General features: G+C 44.8%; 1 protein-coding gene across 1 annotated transcript; it reads left to right on the forward strand.

Moving 5' to 3' along the window:
- Positions 1-21,479: 21,479 nt before the first annotated feature.
- Positions 21,480-22,233, forward strand: LOC114690604 (splicing factor U2AF 26 kDa subunit-like). Its single transcript, XM_037211078.1, is given in 2 exon segments — positions 21,480-21,908; positions 21,910-22,233. Coding segments are annotated over 2 exon segments (753 nt in total).
- Positions 22,234-22,519: the final 286 nt, after the last annotated feature.

Raw genomic sequence — 22,519 nt, forward strand, 5'->3', positions numbered from 1 at the left:
CCATACATGGTATTCAAAACACGCACACACATGCACACACACACACACACACACACACACACACACACACACACACACGATAATGTCACTAAAAGTGAATGAATTGGAGAAAAACTCAAAGAAATCTGATTACTAGGTCTATTTAATTGTTACACATGTCTTATTCATATTAATATTCATGAATGTTCAGCAAATTACATAAAGTATAACTATGGAGGGATAAAGACGATCTTTCCTTTATTACCAGGTTTTCTTGGAAACTTGGCCCCACATTGAAAGTGGGGGATTGGGTTGTGGGATACATGAGGGTCCCAATTCTTCCCCTTGCTTCTTTCTCAGGTCGCTGAGGCTGTGACATATTGTCCGTAAAATATTCAAGTTTACCATGTTATACGTTGCCTAGAGAACTGTGAGAGCCTATTTTTGCTGTTTATCATATGTTCTGTGCTCTACGAAGATGCCTCATTCTGACTAGCTGAAATTTAGAAATGTTTAACCTGAAAAGCGTATTAGAAACCACACAATGAACTTTTCAAACAAAAATGAGCCGGTTGGTGGTGGCCCATGCCTTTAATCCCAGCACTCGGGAAGCAGAGGCAGGTGGATTTCTATGAGTTCGAGGCCAGACTGGTCTACAGAGTGAGTTCCAGGACAGGCTCCAAAACTGAACAGAGAAACCCCGTCTCGGGGGGGAAAAAAAAGAAGAAGAGACAAGAGACAAATGCTTCCCCAAATGCCAGCTCTTTGTGAGGAATAGGTGAGTTCAGCGTTAACCTAATAAAAACGTTGTTAGCTTGGGAATGAGGTGGGAGGGGAGAGGATATTTTACTGGTGGAGCCACAGGCCTATTTGTTAAAGTGAAAATGAGATAATAACTACAAAAACGCTGTAAAGTACTTAAGTTCATGTACAGATCTCTGCTCAGTAAAATCACTGCCATGAAAACAGTTATGTCAAGTGCTATCCAAGTCCTAGAATGATTACAGTAAATGACTGGGTCTGTGCACTAATTGGAGCATCATGACAAGATCTGTTTTGGCTGGTGGAAGTACCTCACACCCCAGAGCTATTAGGTCTCAGGCTGCCCAAGTATCCAGAAATGAACTCAAGCTGAACTATAGGATTTCTGGCAGCTAGATAAAAGCCAGCATTCCTCAGGAACTTGTGAAACTGGTTCCCATCTGCCAAAAGGTCTGGCAGAAGGGACATATGGCTCCTTTGACCTGTACCTATGGCTGCATATCAAAACCCATGCTGGCCTCCAGGCTCCCCATGCCAGTCTCCTGGCTCTTCCCTCCCCCAGCTACTCACTCTCCTTATAACCCTGGCCGTGTCCAGTCTGTTTTTCCTTCTCTCTGCTCTGGACCCTTCCAGATGCCTCTGGATGTTCTTTCTCTCCCATATCTACAATAAAAAACCTTCTCTAGGAATGGAACAGTCATGTTGGGACTTTCTTTACAGTGCCCGCTCACATACAAGAATGCATTTCTAAGACCATTTTATGCCTACATGTTAAAAAGATTTACTGATGTGTAGGGGTTTCCCATGCCTTGTTGTAGGGCACTTTATGTGGCATTCCTCCAGGCTATTGGAAACTGGGATACTGCAGCAGGAGAAGGGCTCTTGGTGAGAAACTGGCTCCTCCTAGAAGCCCTAGAGATGATAGCAGGCATTAGGAGGATATTTGTGGTATCTTCCAAGACAAGGACATGAGCATCAGCATGACCCAGGACCCCAGAGAAAACACTGCCTGAGATGAGCCAAAACCTAGCCCTCCCTGGAGTGTCCAGGGGCTGACTAGAGTAGCGGCCCTGTGGAAGGGCTTGTCTCCAGGCCTGCTGGAGGGACTAAGGTGATGTGGTGGGGCAGAACTGAGGATACCCCTTCTTTAGTCCTGTTCACAGCACTGGAAATCCTAGACAGGGTGTATTTTTTTGTACAGGTAAATATGAACATCAAGAGCAGGCAAGAAGAAAATGAGCCAGGAAATGTGTATGTGTGTGTGTGTGTGTGTGTGTGTGTGTGTGTGTGTGTGTGTGTGTGTGTACATGTGTGTGTACATGTGTGTGTGCTTGGATGTGTGTGTGTGTGTGTGTATGGATGTGAATGTGCATGAGTATATGAGTGTGAATCTACGTGTGTGTGTGTGTGTGTGTGTGTGTGTTTGGATGTATGTGTGCTTGGATGTGAATGCGCATGGGTATATGAATGTGAATCTCTCTCTCTCTCTCTCTCTCTCTCTCTCTCTCTCTCTCTCTCTGTGTGTGTGTGTGTGTGTGTGTGTGTGTGTGTGTGTGTGTGTGTGTGTGTGTGTGTATCTGGACATGAATGTTTGAGGATGTGTTTTTTTCTTTCTCACCCACCTTTCCTTGACCTCCTGAGCTTGACATGAGGCCAAAGGAAAACTCACACCCAGGGAAACTTGCAGCCATTCAGCCTTCCCCAGGAGCTCTGGTCCTGGGTTTGGAAAGGCCATTTGAGGAGCAGCAAGCTCTCCGACACGAGTTTACCAGATGACTACCAAAACTTGCAAAATCCCTGGACAAGCACATGCAAGGGATGAAAATCAGTCTCTCACAGTCAGTACATTTTAACACCCAAGTAAAAGAATTCCCAAGGATGATAGGATATTTGTTGGCTTTTAAGGACAGTGATCTTAAGGTTTTTTTTTTTTTTAAAGAACCGTAGTTTCTAAAGCTGAGATTTATTTGTTTATTATTTATTGTTTTATTTATTTATTTATTTATTTAATTGTTTGTTTGTTTTGCTAAGGTCTGAAGTGTGGGCTTGTCTTGGAAGTGGGGTCTTGAGATTCCAGTTTGGAAATCTTTCCTGGGGCCTGGGCTGGAGGTGAGCAGAGGCGACCTTCTCCCTCACAGCTCTCCGGTTTCCCCTTACTCCAGCACGGGCCTTTGCTTCTCATTGTTCTCTGCTGGCACATTTAAAGGCTCACCTGACCTCAGCCGGGGTTTTGAGCCTCTCCCTGATCTACCCAGGGAGAAAAGAGAGCACTAGTGACAGATGAGAGCGGACACTAAGGGGCTGACAAGGGAGCAGGGTTTACAGGAGTGAGGACGACAGGAAGGAAGGAGAATGGAGACTTCCGAGAGAGCTAGCCTATGAGACAAGGAGTATAAAGTCAGTTATTGGGAACTAATCCTGACTAAAGACTCTTGAGGAAAAAAATGTTAAGTGGGAGGTGCCAAGTTGGATTTCTGTGGTGCTTAATCGAATGCAGCTACAAACACAAACTACATATGCTTTATAATGACAGATTTTACAAACTGAACATTTATAAAATTTAATTAAGGCCCAGGATTCTAAGAAACTCTGGGACAATTCCTCCCATTAGGAGAGCATTTTAAAGTCACCCAGAGACCATTTTCCTATGCATAGTACAGTGATGGATTCAAATTCTTTGGGTATATTTCAATTTCTGGAAGAAAAAAAAAAGAACCACGTGGTGTGTATCTACCCATCTTTTAAAAATGATTAAATGCTAGTCTTGGAGATTAGAATTGTAAAAGAAAAAAAAAAAAAAAACGTAAAGAGGGAAATGAGATCACATGGATTTATCTAAGTGAAACAGCCGAATTTGACTTCAGCTATTCCAAACAGGCCTCCAAACTCTTGAAATTTAAGAATAAAAATTACTGCAAATGAGCCAGAGCCACAAGTGGTCAGAGAGGCTGACACTGAAATCAGCAAGAAACTGCTTATTTTGCCTCTTCAAACAAAAATGAATTGTTTTGATGAATGGGAATTCCTTAATGAGTTACCATATGACATGCCAGCAATTTTTTCAATGTCAACCACAGAAAGTTTTCATTTGTCTTTTGTTCGGCTACAGCTGCTTAAAAATAATAGAAGGTCAAGGCCACCAACACAACACTTCCCATTGTGGCCGTGGAGAGGCAAGATGTGCCCACACTTCACCTCAGGAGAGGAGGACCAGACCTCCTCGCCCGCCAATCTCCCTCTTGCCCTTCCTTTGCCTACACAGACTCCAAGCAGACACCAGTGGGCTCATACATTGTGTAAGCGTGGGGTCGGGTGGCCTCATTAAACTCTGGGCTCCCAGGACAAGGATAGTGTGGGGAAACCTCAGGAGAAGGCTTGGCACCAGGGAAAGACGTTGAGTTAGAAAGAACAGAAGGGTGTCTGGGGGCCATAGTGAGAAAACAAACAAACTGGAAACAGAGTCACTGCGTCTTACTCCACAGCCCTAGAGAGTTCTTTCTCTGTACTCACATACACTTCAGTGCTGATGCCAAATGGGTGCAGAGGAAGGAATACTTTCTCACACCATCCAAGTGTGTCCTTCAGTTTGACTGATCTTCACTGGCTTCCTAGAGCTAGCACAAGCCCCCGGGCCCCACAGGACTATCCACACCACAGATTGCTGGTTTTGTACAGGCCTACCAAACTTGTGCCTGACCGGCTATAAATCACGAGTTCCCTACATTCATCCTTCCTGGGTTAGGTAGCTTGGTCATGTTTACTGGTTCACTATGAAGGGTACGAACTCGGGAACAGCCAGAAGGAAGGGGTGCATAGAGTCAGGTATAGGGGAAGGGCTGTGAGTTTCCTTGGGGCCTTGACCCTCCCAGCTCCTCTGTGTTCACCATCCTGGAGTTCTCCAAAGCCTGTGGTTTAGGGTCTTTACGAAGCATATTAACTAGCTTCCTCATCACTTTGCTCAATATCTGGAAAACGACAGACAGACAAACAACAAGGAAGGAAGGAAAGATTGGTTTTGAGCCATGGTTTCAGAGGGATTCAGTTCGCCAGGGAAGGGAGGGGACCATGGAGCAGGGCTGCTCATGTTACAGTGGCCAGCAAGCAGCAAATGATAGGAAGTATCCAGGGATGAAACACCTGAAGGTCAGACCCTGCTGCCCAGCTGCCTGTAGTGGGTAGCCATTTCAGCTTGGATCTGGAAGTTCCAACCCCACATTGAGACTCTGGCAACTGTCACGCCTATGAGGCGGGGCGAGGGGAGGCACCTGGAAACCCGAGAGCTGGATGGGCCAGCGCTCTCTCTGTGTGCTCACTCTGTGCCGGGACACTGTACTGTGCAGAGCTCCGGAGAACACCACTGGACTGCGATACACCTTCCCCAGACCCTGCGACCTACCTTTCACTTAATTTGTGAGTTACACCATTAAATAAATATCCTTTTAACTACGTGGAGTGGCCAAAATAATTTCTCCAATAGCTGCCTGCAGCTGGGCACCACCCTCCAGAGTTGTAGCAGGCAGTCAACATTTCCAGTGGGGGCGTAGTATCCAGACACATGGGGACCTTTCAGGTTCAAACTGGAACACAGCGGCTGCACCACCACCATTCTATAGACATGACTGATGAAATCATTGGCCAAGGGGGAGAGGGCTGAAGGTGATAAGGCACATTTGTCGGTTCCCTTAGCAACCAGCTCCCATCCTTCAAGGCTTTCTCACTCAGGCATGGTTGAAAGAGACTTACCTCCTCCACTCAGGAAATTCCAAGGGGTTTTAGGAGCTCAGTACTAGGACCTGGGGATGAAGACCAAATTTACTTTCCTTATTGTGTTGTAATATCACACAGGGTGAGGGCGTAAATGGAAGAGACCATAAAACCAAAAGCATTGGGTGGAGGCGACCTAGGGCTGAGATGTGCCAAACAATCCAAGCTCAGGAACTGCAAAAGTCAAATGGACTTGGGGTTTGAGGACAGCAACTACTCAGGAGCTGTTTCTGCTAAAAAGCCATCGGCTCCTCACATGGCCCCATGAAGTACTGAAAACAAGACGAGGACTTGGCATCATTGCCTTTATTTTGAATCTATCTCCTTTACCTGGAGTGATCTGTTTACCTCCACATGCAGGCATGTTAATCAGGCCCAGGAGTGTGTCTATCAACAACAACAACAAAAACCAAGTGAATCCTAACCTATCCCAATCCTCCTTCAAGGCCAAAGGCACAGAGGTAAAGAGCAATAGAAGCATCTCACTGTCCCTTTTACAAGGTCCCACTCCAGTATGGTAAAGGATGCTTCAAGACCTCCAGCCATTGCTGAGCCTGGGTTCACCTTAGCTTCTAGGAATAGCAGAGCTTCACAGATAGTGAAGTGATGGGCTAGAACCCCACATCTCACCCTGTCTCAAGCATAGTCAAAAGCACTTGTGGGAACTAGATTGTCGTCTCAAGCAGTAAGGACTTCTTTGGACTACCCCGAAAAATAAGTACCAAGATAATGAACATCGGCCCACACTTTAACCAAGGCTGCTTACTTACACATACCCTCACCTTCCATGAAGCTCATGCCAGCATCCCCATCCCCTACCCCAGAGTCACAGGGTGCCTTTATCTGTACCTCCCAACATAGCCACATCGATTAAGTCTTTTCTGCCATTCATCATTTCTAGTCTCTTAAGTTGGGATGGTAGGATGGGTGGCTGGACCTAGTCTATCAGTATCCCAAGAGATTGGCCTTGTGCTTGGATACCCCAGAAACATTAGCAATTGCAATTCTGGAGATACATGCTCAGATAGTCCTGAATGTGTGTTTCAAAGATGGCTTTACAACTAGGAGGTTTTTGTTTGTTTGTACCTTAGTTTTAAAGATGTTTCCTAGGTTGGACCCAACTTCTGGGCTCCAGGAATCCTCCTGCCTTGCCCTCCCCAGCTACTGGGATTTCTGATGTATATCACCACCCTTGGGTTATAAATTTTCTTTCATTTCCATGTGTCCAAACAAGAACTTCTCCAGGGTAAGCAGATCTCAGTGCAATGATGGGCATACACAGTGTCAGGCAGATTGGCTAGGTATATCCCCAGCCTTTGGAAGGCTCCAGGCTCATCCTTATTAGTGCTCCAAGGGACATTTGTGGTCTTTCCTGCCACTCTCAGTCCACCTGAGTTTTGTGGGACTGATCCTATCTTTGGCTTGCATGAGTGATATGAGGCCCAGGCTTCCCAGCCACAGAACCAGATGCCGTATTTACAATGACATCAGGGCAGTCTGACCATCTAGATCAAGCTAGTTGGAGCCAGCAGGGCTCAGTTCTAGGACTTCTACTGCAACTGTTGGGAGGAGGAGAAAGATTCTTCCTGCTGGGCATACAGAGGTGAGGCTAGGTGAGGCTGGGCGAGGCCATCCTTCTAAGCCATTTGTCCCTGTGAATAGAGATCTTCCCAAGCTTTTAGCTGACCCACAAGAAATGTGAAAGAGCTTCTGAGACCAGCTAAGTCTGTGCCCCTAGGGTTTAATGTGCACACTCCATCCAGTGGTTCCTAATTGCCATCTTCCTGGGAGTCAGCTGAGTTGGCATTCCATTCACTTAAAATTTGGAATTCTGGGATGGCAAGACAGCTCAATGTGTAAACACACACATACAACAACAACAACATTGTAACAATAAAAATAGTAATAATGATGATAATGATAATAAAAAACTCTAGGGTCCTGACCAAGCCTCCTCGTCTTGAAAATAAGGAGTCTTAAGTGTGGTCCAGAGACCGTACAAACAACAGAAGGAAACTAATAGTGACTGTGAGAGACAGAGATGGAAACATGTGCGTCTTGGTACCATGACATTATCTCAGAGGGTCTGCTTTCTGTTGGAAGGAGTCTTTACCCCTTGGAAAAGTCTTCACTCTAGATCACATTAGGCTGATCAAATCACCATACTCCCATCAACTTTGATACCAGACCTGAATATTAAGAAGGTTCAGGAGAAATGGACACCATGGAGTAAGACATAGTGATCGCTTGGCCAAGCGTTAACTTTCCTGTTTGTTAGAGACAGGCTAACTGTTTAGACAGGGTCGTGTGTTGACTAATAGAAGATATTGGTTAGAAAAACCAGAGATTAAGCTGTGTATGGTGATATTCCCAGCACTCAGGAACCTGAAGTAAGAAGGTCTTGGGTTTGAGGCTGATCTGAGTTGTGAAACCTGTCCAAGGAGAAACATGTGGACCAGGAGGATTAAACAATAGTTAAGATTACTGCCCAGTATAAAATACTGGTTTTTATTTTTCATCTTTTCTCTTCAAAACTAAACACCACCACCAAATCCGAGGCTCAGCAAGAGCCACATGTTGCCAGTCAGCCTCTCCTGTGCCACCTTATCACCACAGAACCAAAAGCAACTGGGCCACCAGTCACGGGCTTTAACAAAACACCCAAGGCAATCTGGATAAAGAAAAGGTCGACTTCTGATTCACCAGTTTGACTCAGAGTCCACGGTTGGTGGCTCTGTTGCTTTGGGCCTGTACTAAGATAACACATCATGGTGGGAACACTGTGGAGCAAAATGCTCACCTCACAGCCACAAAATGAAAGACAGAAGTGGGAAGGGCCAGGGTTCTGCAATCCCTGTGGAGAAAACACCCTCAGTGACCTGAAGCTTTCCCATAGGCTCCAGCTCTGAAAGGTTCCATGACCATCCAATAGCACCAACCCAAGGAGCAAGCCTTTACCACTCACTCATGTCCTTTAGCGCCCATACTATCCATCTTTCTCTAATTCAGAGTGGCAGTGAAGCCTCTTCTTATGCTTGCCACCACTGGTTCACCCCTGCTTCTCAGTGAGTGCACACCCTCCCATCCTTCAGCCTGAGGTCTGCTTCTCACCACCACCCTTGGCCTGCAGGACCCCTCATTAGAGGAGCTTGCTGTACTCCACTGTGCTCACTCTCTGCCAGGAAGAGGATGTAGACACCGAGAGGACAGGATTATCAAAGCCCCATCTGGACCGCTCAGCAATGCGGGACTGCCTTGCTACCAGGAGAACCGGCTGACCCATTTTGTAACACCCAAAGTGAGCCAAGGCTAGCTTGCTCATTGAGACGAACCATCCCAGGAGATGTTCTTTCACGGTCAGGCACAGGAATGGCAGGTCCTGGTGGTCACTCCTCTCCACCCCAGCTCCTTAACTCATATAGAAGCACCAGAAGCAGAGGTTCCTGTTAGGTTCCCATGGAAATGATCTGCCCCGGAGAGCTGTGTTAGTCTTTCCATTACTGTGACAAACACACGAGAGAAAGGTTTAAAAAGAAAAGATTTATTTTGGCTCATGATTTCAAAGGTTTTGGTCCATCATCAGCTACTGCCATTATTTCTGGTCTGTGATGAGGTAACCCTATCCTGGTAGACAGTGTGACAGTTGCAAGCTTCATGGAGATCAGGAAGTAGGGGGAGGAAGAAGGAAGGGGAGAGGAAAGGGGAGGGGGAGGAGGAGAGGTAGGGGTGAGCGGTGCTGAGGTTAAAACCCATCTCCCCCGTTTCTGCCCACCGAAACCCCTGAACAGCAATAGTGACACACACACACACACACACACACACACACACACACACACACACACACACACACACACACCACCCCCCCCCACCACCCCCGTTTCTCCCCAGTTGACTGTACTTAATCTGTGTGGAACCACCTAGCACTTTTGTGTCTATCCTTTTCCTCGGGGAATAATTTGTTTTTCACTTCTTCAGGACAGCAGTAGAGTACTCCATCCCTCTTCCGGGTGGTAGTAGAGTCCATATTCACCAGCTCAGTAAATATCCCTGTCTGGCTGCGGGTGGTCTTCTCGTCGGCCTTTTTAGCTCCAAAGCAATATGAAAAAAAGCAAAGGGCACTGAAACCAGGCAGGCTTCATCAGCCAATGCCGTGCGGAAGGGCGTGTCAGGAGGAAAAGCTAGGAAAAGGTGACATGGTTGATGCTTGGGGCGTGGTCACACAGGGACATTTTTCCGAGACTAAACTACCCAGAATCTTTCTTTCCTGCCAATCGCTGGGGCAAGACTTTCATACCCTCCTGTTACTTCACCTAAGGCTCTTGCCATGCTGGTCACCAGTTAGTTTAGAAACTCTCTTCCCCTCTGGAATTGGAGTCCTGGCAGCAGAAGGCAGTCATCACCAGAGGAAAGGGCTTAGCTGTGATGACAGACAGGTTCACCACCTGTCACCTTCAGGTTCTGTCTCCGTGCTCAAGCCAGCACTCAGGAACATTTCTGGATCGTCCCTCTGACGCACACCTTCCCCTCCCCATGCCTCACCCACTATAATGTCCTACCAATCCAGCCTTACTGCGTGCGTGTGTGCGTGCGTGCGTCCGTCTCCTTCACATCGGCCTATTTCCTGTTGTTCCCATACCGCCTCCCTCCAAGCTGTGCCTCTCACCTGCACACTATCCATTCCCCTCCTGCCCCCTCCTCCACACGCGTCTTTCCACAGGTCCTTTCATTTTGAAATCCGGATCTGGTGGTTCAACCCTGTTATCCCAGCTACTCAGGAAGCTGAGGCAGGATTACCACAAGTTCAGGGCCTGCCTAGGGAACAGAATGAGTTCAAGGCTAGCCTGGATAACTTAGCAACACCCTGTGTCAAAAATCAATCAGTTAATCATCCACCAGCAGGGAGCTGGTGAAATATAAAAGGGTCTAGCGTCTGCTTAGCGTGATTCAACCTAGAGAAAGAGAGGGAAAGCAGGGTCCCATTGTTCCTAGTGACCTTACTTCCTCCCGCTGGTCTTTCCTAAAGATTCTGCCAGCTCCCCACACCAAGTTTTATGGATGTGTGCCTCTGAGGAGTTAATGTAGTTACTTTTCTTGTTGTTATGACAAAACATCTGAAAGACGCCACTTGAAGTGTGTGTGTCAGCTCAGAGTTGGAGGCGCAGTCAGTCCATCACGGTGGGGAAGGTCTGGCGTCTGTAATATGAGGCGGTTGGTCACACAGCATACATAGTCAGGAAACAGATGAATTTTGGTACTCAGCTAGCTCCATCTTCTCTCTTTTTATTTTATCTAGAACCTCAACCATAGGATGGTGCCATCCACATTCAGGATAGATTTTCCCTCCTTCCCTAAACCTCTCTTGAAACATCCTCACAGAAGTATCCAGAGGTATGTCACCTAGTCATTCTAACGCCAGTCAACCTGTTCCAGGGTCCAAACTATAGTACTCTGGTCTCTGCCCGACTCTCCAGTCTCGTCAGTGGCACAGTGCCTGGTCCACAGAACGTTGATGTTTGGCGACTAATGAAAAGGCCACCTATAGTTGTTAGCTAAATGTCTACATTTAAGAAATGAATTCGTCTACCTTCAGACTCCCCCGCTAGGACTGTGCATCACCTCCCACACCACGCCTTCACAGATGCGTAACAACAGATACAAGGCTCTATTAGAAGTCAAGTGCCACCATGGGCCAGAGTTGCCATCCCAGGTAGCTAAGCACCTTTCATCCATCCTACACCAACTCTTGTCTTTCTTCTCATAGCTCTTCCTGACAAGGATTCCATAATCTTGTGCATTTATCTTTTTTATATACTTCAGCTGAATATGTTGAGTGAGAATGAATCCAATTGAGTTTTTGATTAGTTAATTATGGTTCTCTTGATGTATAATCTAATTTCTCAGGACTTAGGATATTGGCTATCTTAAGAATATTTTTTTCATTTGCAGTGATGGTTCCTATACCACCCCACTACTATGCATCTCTTGGGGCCCTCTTCTCCTTCCTTGTATCTGCTGGTCAGAATGCCACCTGTTTCTATACTGTGAGTTTGAATGGGTTATCAGCCATCTCTCTAATACACTATTCTAGAATCATAGTTTCATAGTTAACATAGACCAAGCTTTATTACAGACCCAGAGTTTCCAGAAAACAAGAAGTTAGTAGGGCCTCTTTTCCTAACTGAACTCTCACCATTATGAAATGCATGATCAATTTGCTCTTTGAAGTGTGACTAACAGTCACATAGAAGAATTCTAGCTCAGAATAAATCATTTATGAATGAAGAAACGATTCAAACTTAACCTTCCCCATCAAACACACCCTTTCTGGATGTGTTTTCCACTAGTTACATTAATGGATTGTCTTTGTTTGTGTGTATTTGGTGTTTTTGAGACAAGGTCTCACCCTGTGGTCCAAGGTGACTAGGAACTCAATTTGTAACCCAGTCTGGACTTGGACTCACCACAATCCTCCTGACTCAGCATCCTGATGGCTGTGATTATAGACAAGAGCCACTGTGCCTGCTTAATGGGTTGCCTTTGAAACCAGGGCCAGTATTTGTACAAACAGGCATCTTCCCGAATACTTTCCACTTTCTATATTTGGAAACTGACAGCCAAACACCAACCAAAACCTGTCTGACTGGAGGCAGATTTACTCCATGTCTGATCTGAGTTTCTATTGAGATGAAATATTCAACAGATCATTGATTGAATTCCGAAGTAGTCTCATTTTGTATGTAAAAGCTATTAAGGTACATGGAAAACCTCACAGCCTACACATTTCCTCTGAGTGCCCTACCAATCTGATGTTAAAATAGCCTTGGCTGGAGTTAAATTAATATTTCTTTCATATTTGAAAAGCCAAATGAAAATTAGAAAATTAGCATGGAAGTCGGTGTGGAGTCTTCTTAAAAGACTGAAAAAATAGAACTAGCTCATGATTTCACTATAATGCTCCTGTATACACCTAGAGGGCTCCAAGTCAGCTTATCATGTCAGAGTAGATAGCTGTAGCGGTAATATTAGCCAGGAAATGGGACCAGCCAAGATGTCCACCAACAGATGAATGGATAAAGCAAATATAGTATACATATACAGTGCAATTTTAATCAGCCATAAAGAAAAAAATAAGACATTTTCAAAGAAATGTATGGAACTGGAGATCATCCCATTAAGCAAAATAAGCCAAATGTAGAAATATGAATACCTGTTCTTTTTCATATTACAATCTAGATTTAGATGTGTGTATACATGTGTGTGTATGTGTATGTATCTGTGTCTCTCTGTGTGTATGCATGTATGCATGTGTGTGTGTCTTATTTAGAGTTTCTATTGCTGTGAAGAGACACCATGAGCATGGCAACTCTTATAAAGGAAAACATTTAATTGGGTCTGGCTTACAATTTCAGAGGTTTAGTCCACTATTGTCATGACAGGACATGGCAGCATGCAGGCAGACATGGTGCTGGAGAAGGAGCTGAGAGTTCTACATCTTAATCTATGGCAACAGGAAGTGAACTGTCACACTGGGCATGGCTTGAGCATAGGAGACCTCAAAACCCACCTCCACAGTGACACACTTCCTCCAACAAGGCCACAACTCCTAAGAGTGCCACTCCCTTATGGGTGTCATTTTCTTTCAAACCACCACAGTGTGTGTCTGTATATATGTGTGTATGTGTGTGTGTATTTGTCTGTGTGTATATGCATATATGTGTGTATGTGTCTCTGTGTGTGTGTGTCTGTGTGTGCATACTCGTGTGTATGCACATGTATTTGTTGTGTGTGCATGCATGTGTATGTGTATTGAGGTATATGGATGTGAGTGTGTGTGTGTGTGTGTGTGTGTGTAGGTCATGAGAGTAGAAAAAGGTCTGTGAGAGGAGAGGAAGAGATATTAAGGGATAGAGAGGAAGGAAGAGGAGAAGAGAGGAATTGGAACATGTGGTAAGAAAGCAGAAGGGGGGACTGTTTGGGAACAGACCTTGCTGAGGCTCTAAACAGACACCCCACTACTGAATTTCACCTTCACCCATAGACAGGAGACAATATTATTTGTTTATCTTAGGCCATTCTTTCTTTTTTTTGCATTTCTTCCATTTATTATTAGCGTGTACTCACTGTATAAAATAATGAAAACAGTGTCACATTTCCATACATACATATCATTTTATGTTACTTACTATCTGATTACTTTCTTTTTTACCCTTTATGGTCTCCTGCTTCCTTTTCTGGGCATAGTTATTTTAAAATATATTTTTAGCTGGATGTGGTAGTGCACACTAGCAACTCTAGCACTCAAGAGGCTGAGGCAGGAGGATGGCATGCTTGAGACTAGCTTTAGCTACATAATGAAGCCTTGTCTCAAAAAGCAAAAATACACATGTAATGCTTTCAAAATGTACTTCAGGCCACTTTAGTATAGTCACAGAGTCATGTGACCATCTCCACTCTCCAGTTCCAGAACAATTCGTTACCCTGTATCCATTGGTGGTCACTGTCCCTCTGTACCACTCTCCCTGCCCCCCACAGCCTGCCAGTCATTACTCTGGTTTTCATCATTATGGATTTTCGTAACTAGGGAATCGCCTATAAATGGAACCACACACGTGTGGCTTTCACAGATCTCTTTTTTCACCTGGTGTTTTCAAGGCTCACCATGTTGCATCATGTGCCAGTAGTTTTTATGTACTGAAACATTATTGCTTTTTTTTTTTCTGGATTGATTTCCATTCTTAAAGAATTCTTTCAAAAGTGCATAAAACATCGGCATGAATTTTCCTGAGACTCAGTGTGCTTAATCACACCTTCATTCATACTCATGTTTAAATGAAATATTGGCTAAACATAAACGTTTAGATTCAAAGTTCCTTATCTTCAGTCTTTTGAAGATTGTTTCTCCATGACTGTCAATAATCCTGCTACCCATCTGATTCTTGTTCCTGCTAAGGATTGCTTTTTCAGTACAGATAATGGAGTCCAGAACCCTATATCCATTATGTAGATGTCAGGTGATTACTCTACCATTTAGCTCCAACCACTGCCTCATTCCTGGGCCCGGTAAAGTGATTTGCCCTTTCCATAAACTTGGAGAGTTTTCTCTCTGGCTTTGATTTTCTCCATTTGAGTACAACACATCTCAATGCATATTTTCCTCTCCTTTGATGGGTTAGCATTGGATACGACCTTTGACTCTGAAGTTTCCCTTCTTTCTCTAATTCTAGAAAATTGTTTCTTACATTGTTGATGTCACATGAGGGAATGGAGAAAGAGAGAAACTTCCTTCTGGGGTGATTTAGACCAGGAATGAACCCAAATTCCAATTCTCTGTTTCTCTCTGATTTTTCTATCCGTCTTTAGTTTATGGTCTGAGGCCTGTCTGTAGTCTGTCTGTTGTGTGTGTCTGATTGTCCTTGCCTGTCCCTGTTGCCTGCTCTATATTTATTGAACAGCACAGAAAACATGATGTGGGAATGAAATGGGGAAACTCTTTTTTTTTCTACAGAGATCTTTAACAGAGCTTCACAAGGAAAGAAGTAACTTTATTGACCCCAACTGACCCAGAACCACACTCAAAACTGCAAACAGATGTTTCCACCCTACATCCACATGTTGCTTCTAACATTTATGGGATATTTGTTGTTCAAGGTTGCTTTCAACCTGATGGCTGTTTTCAACAAATGATGAATGACTCTCTCTCTCTCTCTCTCTCTCTCTCTCTCTCTCTCTCTCTCTCTCTCTCTCTCTCCTCTCTCTTCCTCCCTCCCTCCCTCTGCCTGTTCCTGTTCCTCTTCTTTTCCCTTTCCCTCTCTCTTTTTTTTCTCTCCCCCTGCTCTGGTCAGGGTCATGGAAGAGTACATAACATTAAAGCTATGTTCTCCAGTCCTGTCTGGCTCATGGTCAGAACAAATCTCTCTCACCCACCAGTCCCACAGCCGCTCAGACTCAACCGAGTAAATACACAGAGACTTACATTGCTTACAAACTGTATGGCTGTGGCAGGCTTCTTGCTATCTAATTCTTCTATCTTAAATTAACCCATGTCTATTAGTCTATAAGTTGCCACGTGGCTTGTGGCCTTCCAGTACCTTACATTTTACTTGTCATGGCTGTGGCTGGCAGTGTCTCTCTGCCTCAGCCTTCCACTTCCCAGAATTCTCCTCTCTCCTTGTCCCACCTATACTTCCTGCCTGGCTACTGGCCAATCAGTGTTTTATTTATTAACCAATCAGAGCAACACATTTAACATACAGAACATCCCACAGCACTATGCATTAATTTAGGTTGTCAAAGCCGATTGTAGGGGAAGTGCTGCAAGGCATAGTAAGGTTGTTACATTGTTCTTTTAAAGGCGGGTTAAACTTAAACACACAGAGCACACAGCAGAAGAGCAGGTAAAGAACATGCTCTTAAATGATCTCAAGGCATATTACTAACTTGTTTGCAAAGTCTTGAAAAAGATCAGTCTCTTTGAAGGGAAAAGGTGTTTCCACAAAAAAGACAATGCCACAGTTTCTTCAGCTATTTTTCTCCCTGTTTGGTTTTGTTTCTTGTTTGGGATTTTCTGTGACGCTCTCATTTTGCTTCGATGCCATTTCCCCTTTCTCTTCTCCTTTCTCTGAGAATGCCCAGCTTGGTCTTCTGGCTCACTGGCCCTTCCTTCATGTGTGTCCGTTCTGATTATTCTATCAATTCTGTTCAGTGAACATTTCCTTGATGACTCTGTGTATTGTATTTCTAAGATTCCCAATAGTCTTATTATAGACACTTCTCTCTTTTGGAGGGATATTAATCACACGCATTTAAAAAAATGGTACTCAACCTTGCCATTCTTCTATTTTCCTTTTGGTCCTAGGGATTAAACATAGGGCCTCTTAATGGGAGCTGGGTGCTTTACCACTGAGCCACACCTCCAGCCCTTTCCCATTAATTTTGCTTTCTCTAGAAGCAAATGTGCACTTAGTGAGGGGGGAACAGCAATGATCAAGAATTAAGTACAATGATACATACATCTGAAAATGTACAATGAAGCCCATTACTTAGTACTACAACATAAATTTTTCACTTAAGGGCTATGGAGATGGCCAAGTCTCCAAAGGCTAGACTCACAACCAAAAGTTTCATCTAAAAGTTTTAAAATGGAAACTGGCATGGGGCTTTTATCCCTTTGGGTAAAGGTACCACAAAGGGGATGGGAGGTTGAAGCTGGAGGACCTCAGAGCCTAGCCCAAAACTAACGCGGTGGGGTGTGGTCTGCGGTCCAGAGCCTCTTGATTCTTTCCTTCCGTTTGTTCCTTCCTTTGCATGTGGTGTGGGACACACGTGCAGTGCCTGGGGAGCCTGGGGCTGAGCGATAACTCTAGGACAGCACTAGCACAGAGCACAGCAAGGCGGTGGTGGACTGCTGGCAGGAGCATCTTCCTGTTCTGTCCACACCTGAGCCTTCCTGGGACAGAAATCCTGGAGGACAGCTAACACCCAAAAGAGGGAGAAGAGAAATAGGTGAGCCAGACCTCAATACAGGGAGTGGCTCACCTCTGAGACAGACCCACTTCCAACCCCGAACCAGCCTGGAAAGCACAAGCAAGTCTTTCTTCTCTCCTCCTCCCAAAGCAAAGCCTGGGAGCCAACTTCAGACAATAAGGCAACTGTTCAGAGAAAACAGAAGTCACGGGAGAGGAGTCGAAGGTATGGCTCTGGTCTGTCATGCAGGGGAGCCACCACCACAAAGGGGGTGGGGGATAGGGAGACATCATAGGAATTTTAAATGCATATAATCAATGGCCATGAAAGGAGAAAATATGTTTAAGGTAACTGGTACTGTGTCATTAATGGATAAAGCATGGGTGTGTCTAGTGCAGAATCTGATTCATGATTTCATTTTATTGGGAGCAGTTCCTGGGCTAGGGAGATGGTTCAGTGGAGAAAATGCTTGCCTTGTAAACATGAGGACCTAAGTCAGATCCCTAGAGTTCTTGGATGAGGCGGGGAGTGAGTGCAGTAGCATGGTCGTGTAATTCTAGCACCAGGGAGGTGAAGGCAGGTGGGTCCTTTGGGCTCACTAGCCAGCCAGGCCAACCTAATTGGTAAATCCTAGGCCAGGAAGAAAATTCTGTCTCAAAAAATAAACAAGAAATAAATAAGTAGGTGGGAAGCTCCTGAAAATGACACCCACATCCAAGGTTGTGCTCTGGCCTCCACACCCATGTGCACACATGTGCTCTTGCACACAAGCAAATGCACCCACACCCACACCCACTCCCCCACACATAGCTTTTTAAGGGTAATACAAAACAGAAGGCCTAAATGGGAAGTAGGAGTGTTAAGAACAGCAAAGAATTACTTCTACAAAAGTAGATTTTATAATAGATAAATTCATTTGGGGAAGATATCTTTATTTGATGGAGTGTTTTCTTACTTGACAAAACATTCATCATGGGATTGCCTTAAAACTGAATCTCTAAAAATATGACTTCATATATCATAAATGTATTTATACTCCACTTCCCTGAGCTAATTTATTGCTTTGAGTGAGTCTCATCTGTATTGATATTCTGAGTGTTATCATAATGTAAAGGTGGCAAACAAATGTTCCCACTTCACCGGGAAGAAGAATCCAGCTTCGTGACAGTGTGAAGTGTTAGCACGGTGATGAGGAAGAACATGAAGATGGTAAGGGATGTCCCCCACACAGCGACACTCCCCATTCAATGTGTTGTTCCAACATCTTCATAAATCATTCAAGATTCCGGCTGAAGCAGAGTATTTGCAAAGTGAGAGAGTCAATGAGCCAAGGCCCTGGGATAGCCAAAACTTCTGTACTTTACAAACACCCCCCCACCTTGTCATTGCACACTGAGATCTGAGAGGGATTCCCACGGCCGCTTCGCTAAGTCCTTTCCCTTCCCACAGGTGGGGTCCAGGTTCCCAGGAAGCTGCAGACACTTGACTATGAACATGGGACCAGGAATATGCTCTCTGCCATGTCATTTCAGCCTTCTTTCCACCACCTGGTGTGGTTTATTCTCCAGTGACATCTTCACAAGTCTTTATTCATTCAGCTACTCCTTTATATTCAAGCTCAGCTGAGTCTCCTGACCATTGTTTTCCAGGGTCAGTGGTCTACCATGTACCAGTGCCTCTTCTCTTTGTTGAGACACCCATCTCACTGGGTAAAGACCGCATCTCTTCCAGCGTCACATTGGACGGGACATATACTCAACATGTTTAGAAATAATATTCATGATATTCAATTCTATTAATGAGATGGTACAGGTGTCATTTGTGACTTCTACCACTGAGACCATAATTTTTAGAAATAAGAAGCATCGTGTGGGAAAATATTCTCACCGCTGGTGAAAAAAAAAATCACGTTTTCACAGAGTTTGCAAACAGGGAAATATTTGTGGGTTTGTCTCATATGTTTTGCTTTTTTTGGCAAAAGCAAAAGGCAGTTTTCTTTGCAACGAAAACGGCCTTTCGTTTTCGCCAATGCTGCACATCCATTTTTGCCAAGCAAAAAGCTGTTTTCCCAGGAGAAAACAGCTCAAGCTGAAATAAAAGGGAAGCACTATTTGTGAAAATTTTCCCTTTTTGAAGACAAAAATCACTTCACTCAATGCAAATGTCACCTGGGGGACTTCGCAGGAAGGAAGGTAAGGGGAGGGGGCTGGCTAGGACACACATTGACATGAGTGTAGCTGGGAAATAGGAAAACAAGTCCAAGGTCACATGGGGGGTTGATTTTAAATCATGTCCAGAATTAAAACACACACACACACACACACACACACACACACACACACACACACACACACCTCATACATTCAAAACAGTAAGGGTTTGTAGCAAATTTCCTATATATATTTACCACAAAAGGGGGAAAGAAAGTGGTTTTTATTTTAACCAAGGCTATGGTTAGTATTACCAGTCTTAAAAATCAAGTATTTGCCACTTCCCTGCATGTGGCTTAGGTTGTTTCTTGGGTGGCAAACATGGAGTCTCCTTGACAAGATCGATCATGAATTTCCTGGAAACCTGAACCATGTCCATCCCTAACCTAAGTCCCTCCCAAGACTTACACAGCTAGCAGACCAGAAATCAATAATTATTGATTGTCTAAGAAGGATTTTCTTGTTTCTGAATACATTTAAATTGAATGCATTTTTAAAAGTTTTAAATACATACAGAAAGAACAGCTTCGTGGAAAATCACAAGATCACATCTTACTGTGTTATATCTCAAAACTGCCTGGGCATACAACCTCATCAACTTTATTTGTGTGTGTGGGTGCCGTTCTGGGGATTGAATTGAGGGCCTCCTCCTGCATGCTAAGCAAGCACTCTGCCACTGGACTTGAACTATAGCTCCAGGATCTCACTAAGCTGCCCAGGTTGAAGTTGAACTCACTCTATTGTTAACCCAGAAGGATCCTTCTTCCTCAGCCTAGCTTGAATTACAAGCCAATCACATCACTTTAATGTTTATTCACCGTTATCCTTTCTATGTTTAAGGAGATTTCAAAGAACCACAATGCAGCATGCAACCAGCTCCAATACCTTGGACAGCGCCTGGGCGCCCTGGGTTATCCTACGCTTACTCAGTTGACTGGGATGTTCGATTAAGTGAACCTTCAGAAAACAGACGACCAAGAAAGAGAAGAAGAGTCGGCAGGGAAGGAAGCAGCATGAAAAACAGCACACTCCTGTTACTCAATCAGAGAATCAGAGCACTCTGGAAACCCCTAGGGCACCACTTGGAAGCCTTGGGCTTCCTGTCTCCTTGGGTGTCCCCGGAGGCTTGGCACTCCTGTGAGTCTACGTCAGCCAGATGGTAGCAAGACATCTGGAGTGTGTCTGGAGTGTGTCTACGGGTGCTCAGTTGTCCCTAACCAACAAAGGAAAATGGGCTGTGGCTGCAGTGGCTCTGACGTGTGTGTGTGTGTGTGTGTGTGTGTGTGTGTGTGTGTGTGTGGTGTTGCTAGCCCTCCAGTGCTCTAAGAAGGGGTCTTGGGCTCAGCAAGTTCAGGACCCTTGTCTGTCACCCTTTCCTCTCCAAAGCGAATGTTAAGAAACTGACATTTATAAACATGACAAACACCTGCCACCAGTGAATCGTGCCCTGAATAAGGACACACGGGAGAACACCAGGAGTTTGGAATGAGAACTCGAGGCTGCTATACTGAGTGTTACCAACAGCAGGCATTCACTTACACTGAGCATGGCATTTATCACCCTCAGCCCCACAAGGAGGGACCGCTGTTATCCATGCTTCGCCACACAGACAGCGAGGTAGGAAAGTTTATCCTGTTTCCTCTTTGAGGTGCAGCCCAGAACCTCTGCTTCTCAGTTCTCATTTGTGAGATGCAGCAGGTTCATTTATATTCTGCTGGGCTTCTGCACATAAAATCCATCTCCGAGTGGGTGGAAGTAGCCCCAACTTACTTCCATGCTGTTCACAGAGTTATTTTCATTATTGGTACATTACATGCTATCTCTGTAACTCACTGTACTTGGAGAAACAAATGTTGGACTCTGGAAAGAGGAAAATCAGCTTAATTGCCTTAACTCTCTTGCCACCGCCAGGGTGGGCATTGTCTTCCATCATCACTCATCAAATGCATGCATCACTAAGCCTGGGTCTGAACCTCCAATAATCCTGGTGGGAAAATAGTCTGATGTAGATTTCAGCGGCAGAATTAGTATTCTGCCCAATGCCCTCCATTCCTATGCACAAATTATGTAAATTAGGAAATGCATGTGTTCCACATCTTCTGCTGAACACTTACTTGCATATCGTGCAAAGCTGCTTTTTGTGTCTTGTTGGTGTTTGTTTTTTTTTTTTTTATAATGCTAGGGATTAAAGTCAGTACCTTCCACATCAGTGTACAGTCCACCATTGAGCAATACCCCGACCCTCCTTTTTCCTATGTTTAAGATTTTTGTTTCGAGGAGCGTTGGAATGTTCAGGTAAAAATGGCTGAATGTTTAGCTTCGATATTCGGGACTGAGAAGGACAAGGTTAACTGCTCTTTTTACTTTAAGATCGGAGCCTGCCGGCACGGGGACCCGTGCTCCCGACTTCACAACAAACCGACTTTCAGCCAGACCACAGTGCTACTCAACTTGTACCGGAATCCACAGAACACGGCCCAAACCGCAGATGGATCACACTGTCACGTGAGCGACATGGAGGTGCAAGAACACTATGAGAACTCCTTTGAGGAGGTATTCACAGAACTGCAGGAGAAGTACGGAGAGATTGAAGAAATGAATATGTGTGACGACCTTGGAGACCACCTCGTGGGCAATGTCTATGTTAAGTTCCGCCGGGAGGAGGATGCAGAGCGGGCTGTGGCTGAACTCAATAACCGCTGGTTCAACCCGCAGGCTGTGCATGCTGAGCTGCCTGCCTCCTGTCACTGACTTCCGAGAGTCCTGCTGCCAGCAGTATGAGATGGGGGAATGTACCCCAGGTGGCTTCTACAACTTTATGCACCTGCGACCCATATCCCGGAACCTGCGCCGGCAGCTCTATGGGCGAGGACCCGGGCATAGGTCACCTCCAAGATCCCATACAGGCCACTGTCCCCAAGAAAAAAAACCGATGTTGTTCCCCAGCATGGTCACTTCTGAGACTGGTGCTCTTCACCTCTTCCTGTGCAGGATCCCTTCTCAAAGCCTTCTTCACTTTCCAGCTCCATCATCCCCAGGCTTCAGAGCTTCATGATACAAACTGTTCAACAGAGTAACTTCCTCCTCCCATCCCTTCTCTAATAAAAAGTTTGTCTAACAAAAAAAAAAAAAAAAAAAAAAAAAAAAAAAAAAGATTTTTGTTTCAATCCTTAGCACTGGAAAGAAGATTTTAAGCATAGTTTAATTTATGCATAGGTAAGGATTTGGTCCAGTTTGGGGGAGAGAAAGCTCACACTTATCTGGGAACCCTCCATATGCTAAGCATTTTCACAGCTCTATTTCATCAGTTTTGTCTTGTGATGGTTAGTGTTAATTACCAG

Source organism: Peromyscus leucopus, chromosome 15, assembly GCF_004664715.2.
Source record: "Peromyscus leucopus breed LL Stock chromosome 15, UCI_PerLeu_2.1, whole genome shotgun sequence".
NCBI lineage: Eukaryota > Metazoa > Chordata > Mammalia > Rodentia > Cricetidae > Peromyscus > Peromyscus leucopus.